This window comes from Photinus pyralis, unplaced genomic scaffold (assembly GCF_008802855.1).
Source record: "Photinus pyralis isolate 1611_PpyrPB1 unplaced genomic scaffold, Ppyr1.3 Ppyr1.4_LG2, whole genome shotgun sequence".
NCBI classification, from domain to species: Eukaryota; Metazoa; Arthropoda; class Insecta; order Coleoptera; family Lampyridae; genus Photinus; species Photinus pyralis.
Genome location: NW_022170403.1, coordinates 32,455,296 through 32,468,126, shown reverse-complemented (window position 1 = coordinate 32,468,126; position 12,831 = coordinate 32,455,296). Strand labels below are relative to the sequence as shown.

Genomic DNA, 12,831 nt, shown 5'->3' with positions numbered 1-12,831 from the left:
ATTTGAAGTCTTTACCTATTGTAATTGCTGAGATCTCAGCCGGACAGCCAGCTATCCATAACGAATAGCGTATTTTTTTCAAAAATGTGCTAAAAACAGGACCTCCAGGAATTAATTGCCAAAGCGATGATACAGTAATTAATGAAAAACAACAAAATCAATCTGATCCAGAGCAAAATGATCCTGATAGCGATTTCAAGATTCAAAGTTCGCGCTCAAAACTTGAGTTTTCAAAAGAAACTAAAAAATGTTCAACATGCACAAGTAACAACAGCCAAAGTAATCAACTCCTGTACGGTTCTTGCTAAAAAAAAATACTCAAATGAGCTCCATCTGCGTATAAGCATTTGTATATTACTCGTGTGCACTTGTGCAGTCTATCACTCTTCGACTAGTGGTTTTTAATTAAATTTAAATAAATAGGAAAAATGTATAGAAGATAAATTGTAGAAAACTACATTACCCACAAAAAACCTCACAACAGCATGTCTCTAATTTCTGTGGGTTTAATCCTTCATTATCCATGGGGTGAGCGTAGCGCTCACAGTAAATAATTGTTTTTTTTATTGTAGTTTGAGCAATTGGTGAGGATGCTCTGTAGTCCAGTCAATCTAACGGGCGATAAAAAAGGGATTGACGTCGAGTCGCCTTTGGAAGTTCAAGTTAAATATGATTTCCCATGTAAACAAAAATTCCAAAGGCAGCAACTCCTTTTAAATCGTATAACCAAAGTCGCCAAATCAGTAAAAATTAAAAAAACTTCGTTTTGAAATTTGGCCAAAATGTTCTTTGGACCTTCCTCTTGAACATATCAAAAAAACCCATATTCTGGGGTGCGCAACAGGCCGCCATTTTGAATGTTAGGTCCCTTTTTTGGTTTTTCCTCAATATGTCGAAAACTATCAACTTTTTAATATCCACTTATGTTTACCAAATGAAAGCTCATTCAATTTCCTATACAAAAAAATAGTATAACAAGATTTCAGAGGCAGAAAATTTGATTGAATGCACAGTATTGCATTTAATTGGTATTAGCGGTTTGTGTGAGCCGATGAGTTCCACTATGATGAACCATTATTTTATTTTCTGATAGATTTATTTTAGTGAAAATGGAAGAGACAAGTAAGAAGTGCTTTGTTTGTGATAGGGAGGTTGACATGGGTGGGGAGAGAAGAGTGAATGCTGGTGTGAAGCAGAGCTGAGAAGTATTTCGAGTTTTTTAATACTTTTGGTATTTAATTATAATGGGCGATCAAAAATGAGTTGCTGTCGAGTCGCCTTTGGAAGTTCAAATGAAATACGATTTCCCCATGTAAACAAAAATTCCAAAGGTGACTTGACAGCAACTCATTTTTGATCGCATAGTACCACGGCTTCCTATAATTATCAGGCTCCGCTGTAAGAGCTGGCAACGCCGCATCAATACCAAACAGTTGGCCTACCATCTCCACTGTTATGTTACTGAATTATTAAGAAACCAATGTAGGATATTGTTTATTTTTTATTTATAATATAACATTTTCAAAAGTGGTAAAGTTAACAGATTATTTCTGACAATATTATAGTACGATGAAGACTGCTGATACAAAAGAAATGCATTTAAAATTGTGTTTGCTAATAATTTTTACGTTTAAGTGTAGTTATACCAGTTTTAATTGTTCCAACAAGAAATCGATTGGTTTCAGCTAAATTTTCCAAAAGTATATTTCTTGCATCACTCACAAAATGAGATATATCACTTATTATCATAATTTCATAATCTTTTAGCGAGAAAGTAGATGCAAATCGTGAAAATCTACGTACCTAGTTACCTAATATATTCTCTGAGACCACCGATTTAACTTTTGGTTTTGAATTACCCAAGACAACTGTGACTCTGTAAGCGTATAATAGTCCATGGTATAATTGTTCAAACATTATCCAAACCTTCAATTCTGCATCAACTGTTACACTTGATGAAACTCTGCACAACTTTTCAAAACTTAAAATATAAAACAAACACTATTAGTTTCTGCACCCATTTTCCATCTTGGATGACTTTTATAAAATCTTTTTATATCCTTTTTTTCTTTGGATTATTCTGCAATCTTCTGTCTTCTTTCTAAGGAATCGGTCCGAGTTGAACTTGTGCTTTCCTGGTCCTTCGGAAGCTTAATTACAGTCACATAACCATTTTCTTTCATGTTACTAGCATAAGTGCTATTGCAACTGGGCACACAACATTTGGGAGACATTTAAAATTAATTTTAAAACCATTAGACTCACATTACAAAAATTTCCACTGACACTGACATAAAATCATAGGCCAACGAAACAGTGTTGTCAAATTTCATACAATTTAGCCTGGTAATTATAGGAAGCCGTGATAGTACTGAACAGTATTTAAATATAGTATTTGTATTTGAAAGTGCAAATACTTTTAGAAGTACCTAGTATTTAAATACTTTCTGAGGATCCTACCCTGTATATACCGCGAGTACCCCTACCCTGTAGTGTTTATTTTATTAGACAAACAGAAAGCGGTTCACAACTGCATTTTTCAAACGAGATGAAAAGGAAAAGAGATGTGTTAAGCATATGTGAAGAAAAAAATGGCAAAAAATTCCTGATTTCAACTTTTTATTCGTAAAAGAAGAATCTTGATTTTGTGTTTCGCGGAAGCAAGTTGTGTTTTGTGTTTTGCCTACAGGTATTTTGAGTCGTAACATACCAAAATGTGTGCAATTTCATTAATGCAAACAAGTTTTGATTCATTTGTTTGGAGTTTTTCACCTTTTGTTTTGTGTGTTCTCTTGTTCGTATTTTATTATGCTTTTGTGTTATGCCTAATTGCTATTGTGCACATCATGTTTGATGTAAATTTTAATTTATTGATGTTTGTCCCAGAAGTAACATTCATATAAATTTGATCCTTCTTTTGATATGTGGAAATTATCAAGTTGTTTGTGTGTGTACTGACTTGTTGTTTGTAGATAACAGTCTCTCTGTGAATGAAGCGGTCATATGGGGGTGGCAAAAACTGTAATCGAATGAGTTAGGACACCTAATTCTGTGATTGTGTTCGAAATTCAACTGTAGGCGCAAAACCCCGAACGAGCGGCGAGTTACATATGTCGAGGACGAGATTATGCTAATCAAAACTCTTTGGTTTTGAATCTATGTGAGATAAATGACATGCGATATGCTAATTTCCACATTATTTACAAAAAAAACTTTATTGCACCAAACACATCCTGTGCCCATCACCCTTTCTCAGAATTTAGGTACCTGCTTACCTGACCCATTGTTCCCAATATTTGTTTTTTACCTTGAGTGTAACCAACTTTGTGTATATGCATTTACTATCTGTGTTAACCACTGCTTAAACTTAATAATTCGACAAATTATTTAGCCAACTTTTGGACTGTATTAATCAAATGTCAAGGTTTTTCTCCGTCGTACTCTTTTTACCCTAGATGATTGCTTTTGCGAGAGTACGGCACCTTTTGGCGTTACTTACGTTAATGTACATCAACTAAATTTCCTGGCTTTCATCTTCATAATATAAACAATAATGCCTTAGATGTTTACTCATGTGCCATTTTTCGATTTCAAATTTATTCTATTTATTTATAGGACCCCGAGGGGTAAACCGCTGGAGGAAATAGTGTACAATTTGGGGGGAATTAAGAGAGAATTAGGGTATTTCAAAGGTATTAAAAGGAATTAATAGCTATTTTGAGAATTACCGAGGAAATTGAAGGTATTATGAGGTATTAGTAGGGAATTAAAAGGAAAAGGAAGAAATAAATAAGTTTGCGCATGCGCTAATATACATCAGAATTAAAATGACGCATCGTTTTACGTCAGTGACTCGTATAGTGCATACCTCGGTGCATACTAGCTGTAAACTGTGACGTGCCGGTATAATATTTGGTATAAGATTTTATTAAAGATGCTTGTTTGTGTTTAAATTTTTTTATCACTCTGTCTTGGATTAAGTATTTTTTGCTTGTTTTGGTAATAACATTATCAACGCAGTGATTTTATGCAAATGCATGTTTTAAATTAATAATATGCCATGTGTGTGCTTTTGGATCTGGGCTGATCAACTTTAATAGAGTTCAAATAACCCAATTAATGTTTGCATATTTTGCATATTTCAGTGCCCTTGTGCGTAAAATATTATCAAGAGCATATTCAAGCATTTTTGATCCCCTAATTTTATATTCAAAGTCCGTGTGTAGTTATTTCTAAAGAATTTTTGTCTCTGGCCAATTATAAAATTGCAAAGCAAGATACTTTTGCGCTTTCCTGTTCATAAGTCGACGCCACAGGTTTTGTGTATCTTAGTGAGTCATAAATTCCGATGATTGCATAAAAACATTGAGTTAGAAAAGTAATGGAGGGAATCAAATGCTTGGCCAGACGTAGACCACGGGAACCAAACGTGGCCTCTAACTGTGATTAAAGTACCACACCCGAGACCACACCACTTCCGTTATCATTAGCGTCTCACTTCAGTGGCGTAGAGATATAATTTTCTTTCCACTAATAGGAATAATAACAAAAAAAAACGTATAGAAGGAGTAAAATATATGCTCGTGCTCGTGGTAAAGTAAACAAAATAGACAAGGATGGGAAAGTATGCAGATTTAATATAATCATTGATTACAAATCTAAATATACATCGATGTGTTCCATTAGTATAATTAAGGCCAGTTTACTATAGCCACTACAACTTGACAACTCCCATTAAATTCACTGTGTTGATCAATAGCTACAATTGATTGGTTGGTCTCAGGTTCATTACAAGTTTTGATAGTACTTACTGCATATTTGACGAGATCTTTGATGAACATTTTCCGTGCAACCTTTGGTCGAAATCACAGTCAATGAAGCGTTGTGAGCACAAAAGTAAATTTCGAGAGCTGTTCTTGAGATATATTTACAAATGTTAGGTAATCATTTTGCTCGAAGTACTGGTTCGTTTGGAAAACTAAGAAACATAAACTAGGTACCTACAACCTCGCCTACAACATGATAGATGACATGTCTTACCGATGAAAGGAAATGCCCTGTTTCTTCCCTTTATGAGAAATTTTGCATGATACGCAGCTAATCATTCTCAATTCACAAAATTGCGTGTGATAAAAACACTATGCGGCAGCATAGAGTAAATAATTATTTACTCTTGTTATATAAACGAGAGCACAAACCGATCCGAAATTATTAGGTACTTTAAAATGGCAAATTTAATAAAATTTGAATTTGGTGGAAAACTGACAGTGACAGGACCCGCGTTTTCATATGTCAAATAATGTCGGCCAAAATGTACCTTCACGGGAACCTATCCACGCGAGTGGCCTCTATCTGTGGCAACTTCCGTCTACAAAAATTCTTACCCCCTCTACCATTATATTCCCTCCATTAGTTTTCTAACTCAATGCATAAAAAGCTTGCAGTTTTTACGTCTGCATTTGTAATCGCTGCCGTAATTATTAGTTTTTCTTTGGAGTTTTACGAAGCAGTACCTACTTAGCATTTTCCTTCTCGTTATCAAAGGGTAATGTAAGTTGAAATTAATTAGTTTTTAGTTATATTTTGTGCATTTTTTTTTTGAAAATTATACTATGAAGTTGTTGCAACCTGTTGTTTTAAATACCAAAATTTGTGGAAAAATTGTGCATTTTAAAAGAACATGATGCATATTTGGTGCATAATTATCACTATTTTTGTGCATATAATATGCGCATATTTCTACATGTTGAAGTGCATATTATTCCTTGCCTTGAACATTATGTACTGAATAAATTAATATTTTTTTATGGAATTAATATTTTTTAAACTTCACCACTATGAACCAAATATAAATTTTTATTTTAAAACGTTTATAGTACGGAGAAATCAATAAGTTCAATAAATAATTTTAGTAAAGTTATAAAGGTATGCATTAGTCTATTTTTTTAAATCTATTTTGTTTATTTATTGCCCCTCTATAGTCTATTGTTCCGGGCCCTCAACAGGCTTGCGCACAGTTACAGAGTGACCCATATAATGCTTTAAAGTTGTTCTATACTACTCCTGTATATTTACCTTACGAATTAGGGAAACTGCAGGAAAACCTAATTCGGAGTAGCCGACAGAGTGCTCCAAACTGATCTAAGGAAATTCCTATCTCTGATACAAATGAAAAATTCTTACCTCAGCCCAGGTTCGAACACCCGTCCTCCGGCTTTGTAGCCCAATTATAGAGAATAGAGCTATTGTAAGAATTGTGGGGAATTCAGAGCAATAATGTAGGTAGATATTAATAGGAAATTAAAAAAATTGTGGAGAATTGAGAGCATTATTAAGGTATTAATAGGAAATAAAAATTTTTTGAGGAGTTCATGGCTATAATTAAAGTAAAAATAGAAAATAACAAAATTAGGAGGAATTAAAAAAAGGAAATAAAGGGAATTTTTTCAGGAAAAGGTATTTGGTGTACAAATGTTTGCTAGCGGTTTACCCCTCGTAGGACCCTAAAATTGAAAATAGCGGCCTATTGCGCACCTCCCACATATGGGGTTTTTGGATATGTTCAAGAGGAAAGTCCAAAGACCATTTTGACCAAATTTCAAAACTATAAGTTTTTTGTATTTTTATTTAACCTAGATTGACTCTGCTACTTCAGAATCAAGTGTAGGTGTTAGTTGAGAAATTTGAAAAATCGCAACACAAAAACGAAGTGTTAAAACGATGTTCCATACCAATTTGCAAAAAAACACACAGCAACGATATGTATTTAGTGTAAACTGTGTACCAACTAAGAAGATCAATAGACAGTAGTCTGTTCAAGGCTGAAGTCATGAGCTTACACGAGTGTTGTTACACTGTTTGCATGTGTGAATCCAATAAATGAATTTCCAAAAATATTCATCAACATATACATTAACAAAAACGATACAAATCTACCACCTATAGCACAATGTAACTGCCCCCTTATGCTGCAAAGAGTAGTGCATTTTAAAACATATTTGTGTGACCTCAATACATCGTTGGATACCAACTGCAGTAGCAATTTTGGTGATAATACTTACATGTCACAATACCGACACTATCATGTGTAACATATCCCCATTTATAACGTGGCGTAGTAACTGTTGGTTTAACACGAACTTTATCACCAACTTTAATACTGGCGGGTACTGGTAATGACGGTGGAAATCCAAGTAATTCCACATGGATAAACCTAACCCAATATGTACTAACGCGATGTTGCCAATTAACCTATAATAAAAAACACTTTGACAAACAAAATTATAGCCCCATACTCACCTGAACATTTAAATCGTGTAACCCCTCTCGATCGATCTTTATCACCTTCCCAATGTCACCAATGTGAACTTCCTCGTAGCTCTTGCAGCATCTAACCAACATCCCCACTTCTATATTGTCACGAATATACATGGCATACTCATCATTTGATAAAAAATCTGAACGTTGCATATAACTGACCGAACACACTAAATTGTCTCCATTCTGTAATTATCAATTTAAGGATTATCTCCAAAAATTCAGACGATACTAACATATTCATCCAACGAATGTGGCGTCATCTCATTTTGATCAGAGGTAGATTCACTATCGGAACCACAATACGAACTTAGGGACTCAGTGTCCGAAACAGTTGTATCTGGATGTTCAACCAACCAGGAAACTACAGATTCGGGTGTAAGTAACGTTTCTGGAATGATCCCGATGGATTTAATCGCATTTTCTACACGTCGTTTACTAAAACCCATTTCGGTAATTTGGGTTACAAGCGGACTGGACGCGCTCTGGCTATTCTCCCCCTTCTTTTTTTTCTTTTCGTTTACAAGAGATTTAAATGAACACTCACTGGTTGGAGTAGCCAATTCGGCGTTAGCCTCTTTTTCGACTGGTTGCTTTACGATCATTTTATCATTATTTTTGTCACTGCTAACTTCGGGTAGTGGCTGTTCAAAGTTACATTCGGTCGCCAAGTATTGACTTAAGTTGAGGGCGGCCAGGTGCATTTCCTGTAGACCAAACCCAGGTTTTAGAGGGCTCGGTTGAATAGCCCGTGATAACAGCTTTTGTATTAATAAAACAGGAGGTTGATTAAGCTCTTCTTCGATGGATTGTTGTTCCTGAGATTGTTCGAGAGAATTGACTTGATACTTCAGTATTTTACGTAATTTGTACTGATTGCAATGTAAAATTTGCGTGGCATTAATTGCGTTTAATATGTTTTGCTGCATTCGTAAGTATGCCACATCGACCTGACCTGGAAATAATGTTGAAGTGACATGCTGTAAACACAATGACATACCGTGTAGGCTTTTTCGTTCGTAACTGGAAGAGACATTAGGTTTATTAAGCATTAAGATCGCCCAAATTTTTATGAGATTTTCACTTAGGGGTATTCGTTCCAGATTAAACGGAGGATCAAATATAAGTTTCAAATTGGACAAACTAATCTTTTTTATTTCGCCGGTGGAATGAATTTGAACACAAAATTTCCCTTTTTGGGTTACTCTTGCGATTGTTCCACAACCCAACTCCAACTCCACTATTGCTCCCGTTCTGGGACGGACATCGCACGCCCCAAAAACAATGAGAGAGGCGGTTACTAAAAACTGTTGGTCGGAAACGGTGCTATCTACTGCCGTGTACCGGTCACTTAAAAAGTAAGCCGCCATGTTTAACTTTTGCACCAAGATCGAGTTTAATACTTGATTCCAACCAACAATGCCATGCAAGGTGCGCAATAAGTTGATTATTTCCTGTGATAAAATATTGCTGTGGGATTGCGTTAGTAGTACCAGGCTTTTTGATTCAGGTAATGGTTTGTTGCCAATATCGTAGCAGCATGTCAGTGAGATTTTTCCCAAGATGTACAGTAATCTCTCCAGCAATGGCTGTATGTCTGGATTATCCATGTCCCACGACTGTAGCACTATTTTTAACAGCCGCAACGAAAGTATCTACAAAGTTTAAATGTTTGCACACGAAACATTTAACATCACACAATACCTGCTTGGGTAGATTCATTTCATTTCCTCCGTGAGTGGTAATTGGATTCACAAAATTTAATAGCATATCGACCCATGGTTTTGTACTGAATGCCCGGCATAACTGTTGGGTCTGCGCTATACTTCGAACTAAATTTAAATTGCACCAGTCTTGATTGCCCGACTTGATCGTATTGCAGAATAAGCTACTTAAGCCGTGAATTGTTCCCGCACGGAGATCATCCCTCGCCAAACCGGCACTCGCTCCAATCACTCTCAGGAAGTTAATACTCGCTTCTCTTAAGAGTATTATAAACTCGTTATCTTTGGAAAAGTTAAAAGCCGCTGCAACGAAAAGTTCAAACTGTATTTTCAACTTTCGGTAGCGGACAAATGGGAAAGATCAGCTTTAGTTTAGAAAGTAACAAAAATTCAGATCAAATCTTTCAAACATTGACAAAAGAAAGCCTGGAAATTGTTTTTTTTTTGATAATGGGAATGACACGAACTGTAGAAGTTCCGGCCGTTCCAATGTAGGTGGCTCTACTGCATAGGGTACCTTAAAGTCACTAAATATAGAAAGTACCGCAATCCATTGGGTTCGTGTGTTAAGAGAGAGAACGCATTATTTTTGCCCAAAAATGGCGGAAGTTACCAGATTCTAGTAACTTTAATGTTAGGGATTGTTCCACCTGTTTGGAGATATCTGTATATCTCTATATATAAAATATATATAAAAATGAACCCCTGTTTCTTCTGGTCACGCAATAACTTTAGAACGACTTTACCGATTTCATTCATCTTTTTTTTAAGGTTTCTAGTACTGTGTAAAAGGTTCTTATGGAAAGAAAAACTAAGAAAATCGCGCAGAAAATTGGAGAAAACTTAACGACTATTTAAATTACGCGCGTTTGACGATGCGACGGCAATTGTTTTAACAGCTACATCGATTGACAATGGATCGGCATATATCTGTCAAAAAATTAATTTATTCATATCATAGTGTGCTGTCAATTCGATCGGATAGGTAGTTTAAACAGATTTCAGTGAGTTTTTCAGAAGTCTCGAGGATATTTCACCGCAATCACGCCTTTTATATTAAAAGTTTGATATACCTAATATCCATTTTTGGTAAGTGTTGATAGACTAAACACGTGATACATAGTTCTACAAGAATCACTAAAGGAGTCAATGTCTATGTTCAGTTGAATTTTAGTTTTTTCAAGATGGTACTTATTAGACGTGCCAACATGGTACCAACTTAAGTCGCAGAATTCGTAATCCTACAAGTCAAATATATACGAGTAAGTCAAACTGACGAGCAACGCGAAGCGCGAAACGAAGTTAACGGAATTGATATGAATGAACGCAGAAATGTCCCCTTTAATCCCTATCGAGCTGCATTTAATTATAACGTAGCAATCGATTACAGTTTACAGTAAATCGTTGCTATTAGGGTTTTAAGTTTAACACTGAAGCCCTGGGATTATGTTGCGCCAGTGGCCAAGTGAAATTGACGCCATTGGTACCGCCACCAGAACCACTACATTCCTTGGTTTCCGGAAATGGGCCAGATTCAATACCTTTTTTGACTCATATCCAGAAATACAATAATTGCTTTCAAATTACGGCATTTGGCGCACCAAAAAAAAAGATAAGTTGCTCGCTCTGAATCTCCAAAAGCAACTAGAAGTGAGTGCGTTTATTTTTTTTATTTTGGGGAGATTGGGAGATTTTTGGGGCAAGTGTGTCAAAATTTCTTTTCCTGTTAAACGGTTGAACCGATTTAAACCAAATTTGCTACACATATTCTTAGACATAAAAGGGCAGAATCGCGCATGCGCAGGTGGGGCGAGTGGTATCTGTATTAGCCACAGCAAATTTGTTGTAATTATTTATTCCAGCCCGAATTGAATAGGTATTCATAGCTAAGAAAGAGGACACCGTCCGTCGGGTCAGCTGGTATTTTTATAAAACATGACAGTACTATGAAGTTAGGTTATAAAAAATTACAGCTATTCAGATTTTATTTGTCAATTTTTTTAAGTTGGCAGCAAATTTGCCCAAAAATGGTGGATGATTGCGGTACTTTCTATATCTAGTGACTTTAGGGTACCTTAAAGTCACTAGATATAACGGGCGATCAAAAATGAGATGCTGTCGAGTCGCCTTTGGAAGTTCAAGTTAAATACGATTTCCCATGTAAACAAAAGTTCCAAAGGTAACTCGACAGCAACTCATTTTTGATCGCACAGTAGAAAGTACCGCAATTCTTTCTTCTGTATTAAAACCACCAAGGCGAAACACAGGAGAGAGGAAAAATGCAATTGTTCAAGAGCAACAAGACGCCATTAAAACTTATATCGGCCCACCGATTGACTTTCGAACAACGTTGCCAAACTTCTCAGCATGGCTTGTAATTATAGACGGCTGTGATATAGATATCTCCAAACAGGTGGAACAATCCCCAACATTAAAGTTACTAGAATCTGGTAACTTCCGCCATTTTTGGGCAAAAATCATGCGTTCTCTCTCTCTAACACACGAGCCCAATGGATTGCGGTACTTTCTATGTTTAGTGACTTTAGGGTACCTACTGTAAAATCGATGAGTAAAAATTGATAGCAAATCGTTGGGCTCCGTGGTGGGCGGGGACCAAGAGGGATGAAGTTACACTCTTCTGACATGAACTGATTAAAATAATAAACCAGAGGGAGCGTCCTAAGATACCCCTCAACCTATTTTACAGGTCACTGAGCCTCAACAACCTACCAAACTACGCAAGCGCACCTCCGGCGCTGAGCAGAAGAGGAGAAAGATGGCCAAGATGGCCCAAATGGGTCAAACTGCTCCCCCACCCCACCCCAAAACCGTCCACCTCCATGGACCCAACCGTGACAATGAGGCAGGCTGCTAGAGCTAACTCCGGTCAGGTGGGCAAATGGGTAGGTGGGGAGAAAAAGAGGGAGAGGTCGGATGACTCAACACCAACCCAATCGCAGATGAAGAATAGACCACAGCCCCAACCAAAAGCGGGTGGAGCACCGCGCAGTAGCTACAACCAAATTGCCGAAAGGCAACTGAAATAGATACCAATAACCCTCTGGGTATGCTAACGGGGAACCAGGCGGCTATGGTACGGTAGGTTCTTGACCAGCATCTGTTCGCCCTACGAGGCGCAACACGAGCACCCACCTTCGGGGGGTGGAGGTACTCGGGCGAGTTCCTAAGGATATCGTGTGAGAACAACCATTCCCTTGAGTGGTTGAAAGAGGTAGTTGATACCCTCCCACAATTGTGGGAGACTGCACACTTAAAGATAGTGCCCGAACACTGCCTAGGCTCTGCAAGGGAACCTGACGACCTGGTGGCGGTCAAGCGGCGCCTGGAGGTGCAGAATTCTTGGCCAATGGTAAGCAGCTGATGTCCCTTCCAAAGAGCCGTGAAGGATCAACCTCAAGGGAGATTGATAGTTTTTGGCATTGAGGTAAAGGACCAGGCTAACCTAATAGTCGGTGGGAGAGGGGGGGGGTCAGTCATGAGTTTTCCTCTTCAGCGCACAACAGGACCAAGCCCAAAAATATTAAATATCTAACAAACTTTCTAATTAACAAACCTCCATCTGTCTGTTCATCAGTTTCGGTATTATCCGATGAAATTGGTGATGGAGGCGAGGCAAGAGCAAGATCATATCGGCCCTCCTTCCCCATTCGATAACTATTAGTAGTACCATTCGCCCATTCCACCCTTATCCAACCATCTTCACCCAATTCACCAATGATTCGTCCTTCACCTGGCGGAGAACCGTCCTAAGGTAACGACATGAAAGTGG

At 37.3% G+C, this 12,831-nt stretch overlaps 1 protein-coding gene across 3 annotated transcripts in view; it reads right to left on the bottom strand.

The window, feature by feature from the left end:
- The window catches only part of LOC116162655 (E3 ubiquitin-protein ligase HERC2-like), a 57,671-nt gene that overhangs the window by 18,577 nt on the left and 26,263 nt on the right, over positions 1-12,831 (bottom strand). For all 3 annotated transcript variants that reach the window (XM_031476308.1, XM_031476309.1, XM_031476310.1), the window contains 6 exons: positions 12,616-12,808; positions 9,022-9,344; positions 8,318-8,972; positions 7,554-8,272; positions 7,300-7,503; positions 7,062-7,251 (listed from right to left, as the gene is read on the bottom strand). In XM_031476308.1, coding sequence (XP_031332168.1) covers positions 7,062-7,251; positions 7,300-7,503; positions 7,554-8,272; positions 8,318-8,972; positions 9,022-9,344; positions 12,616-12,808 — 2,284 coding nt within the window. The remainder of the gene's footprint in view (positions 1-7,061; positions 7,252-7,299; positions 7,504-7,553; positions 8,273-8,317; positions 8,973-9,021; positions 9,345-12,615; positions 12,809-12,831) is intronic.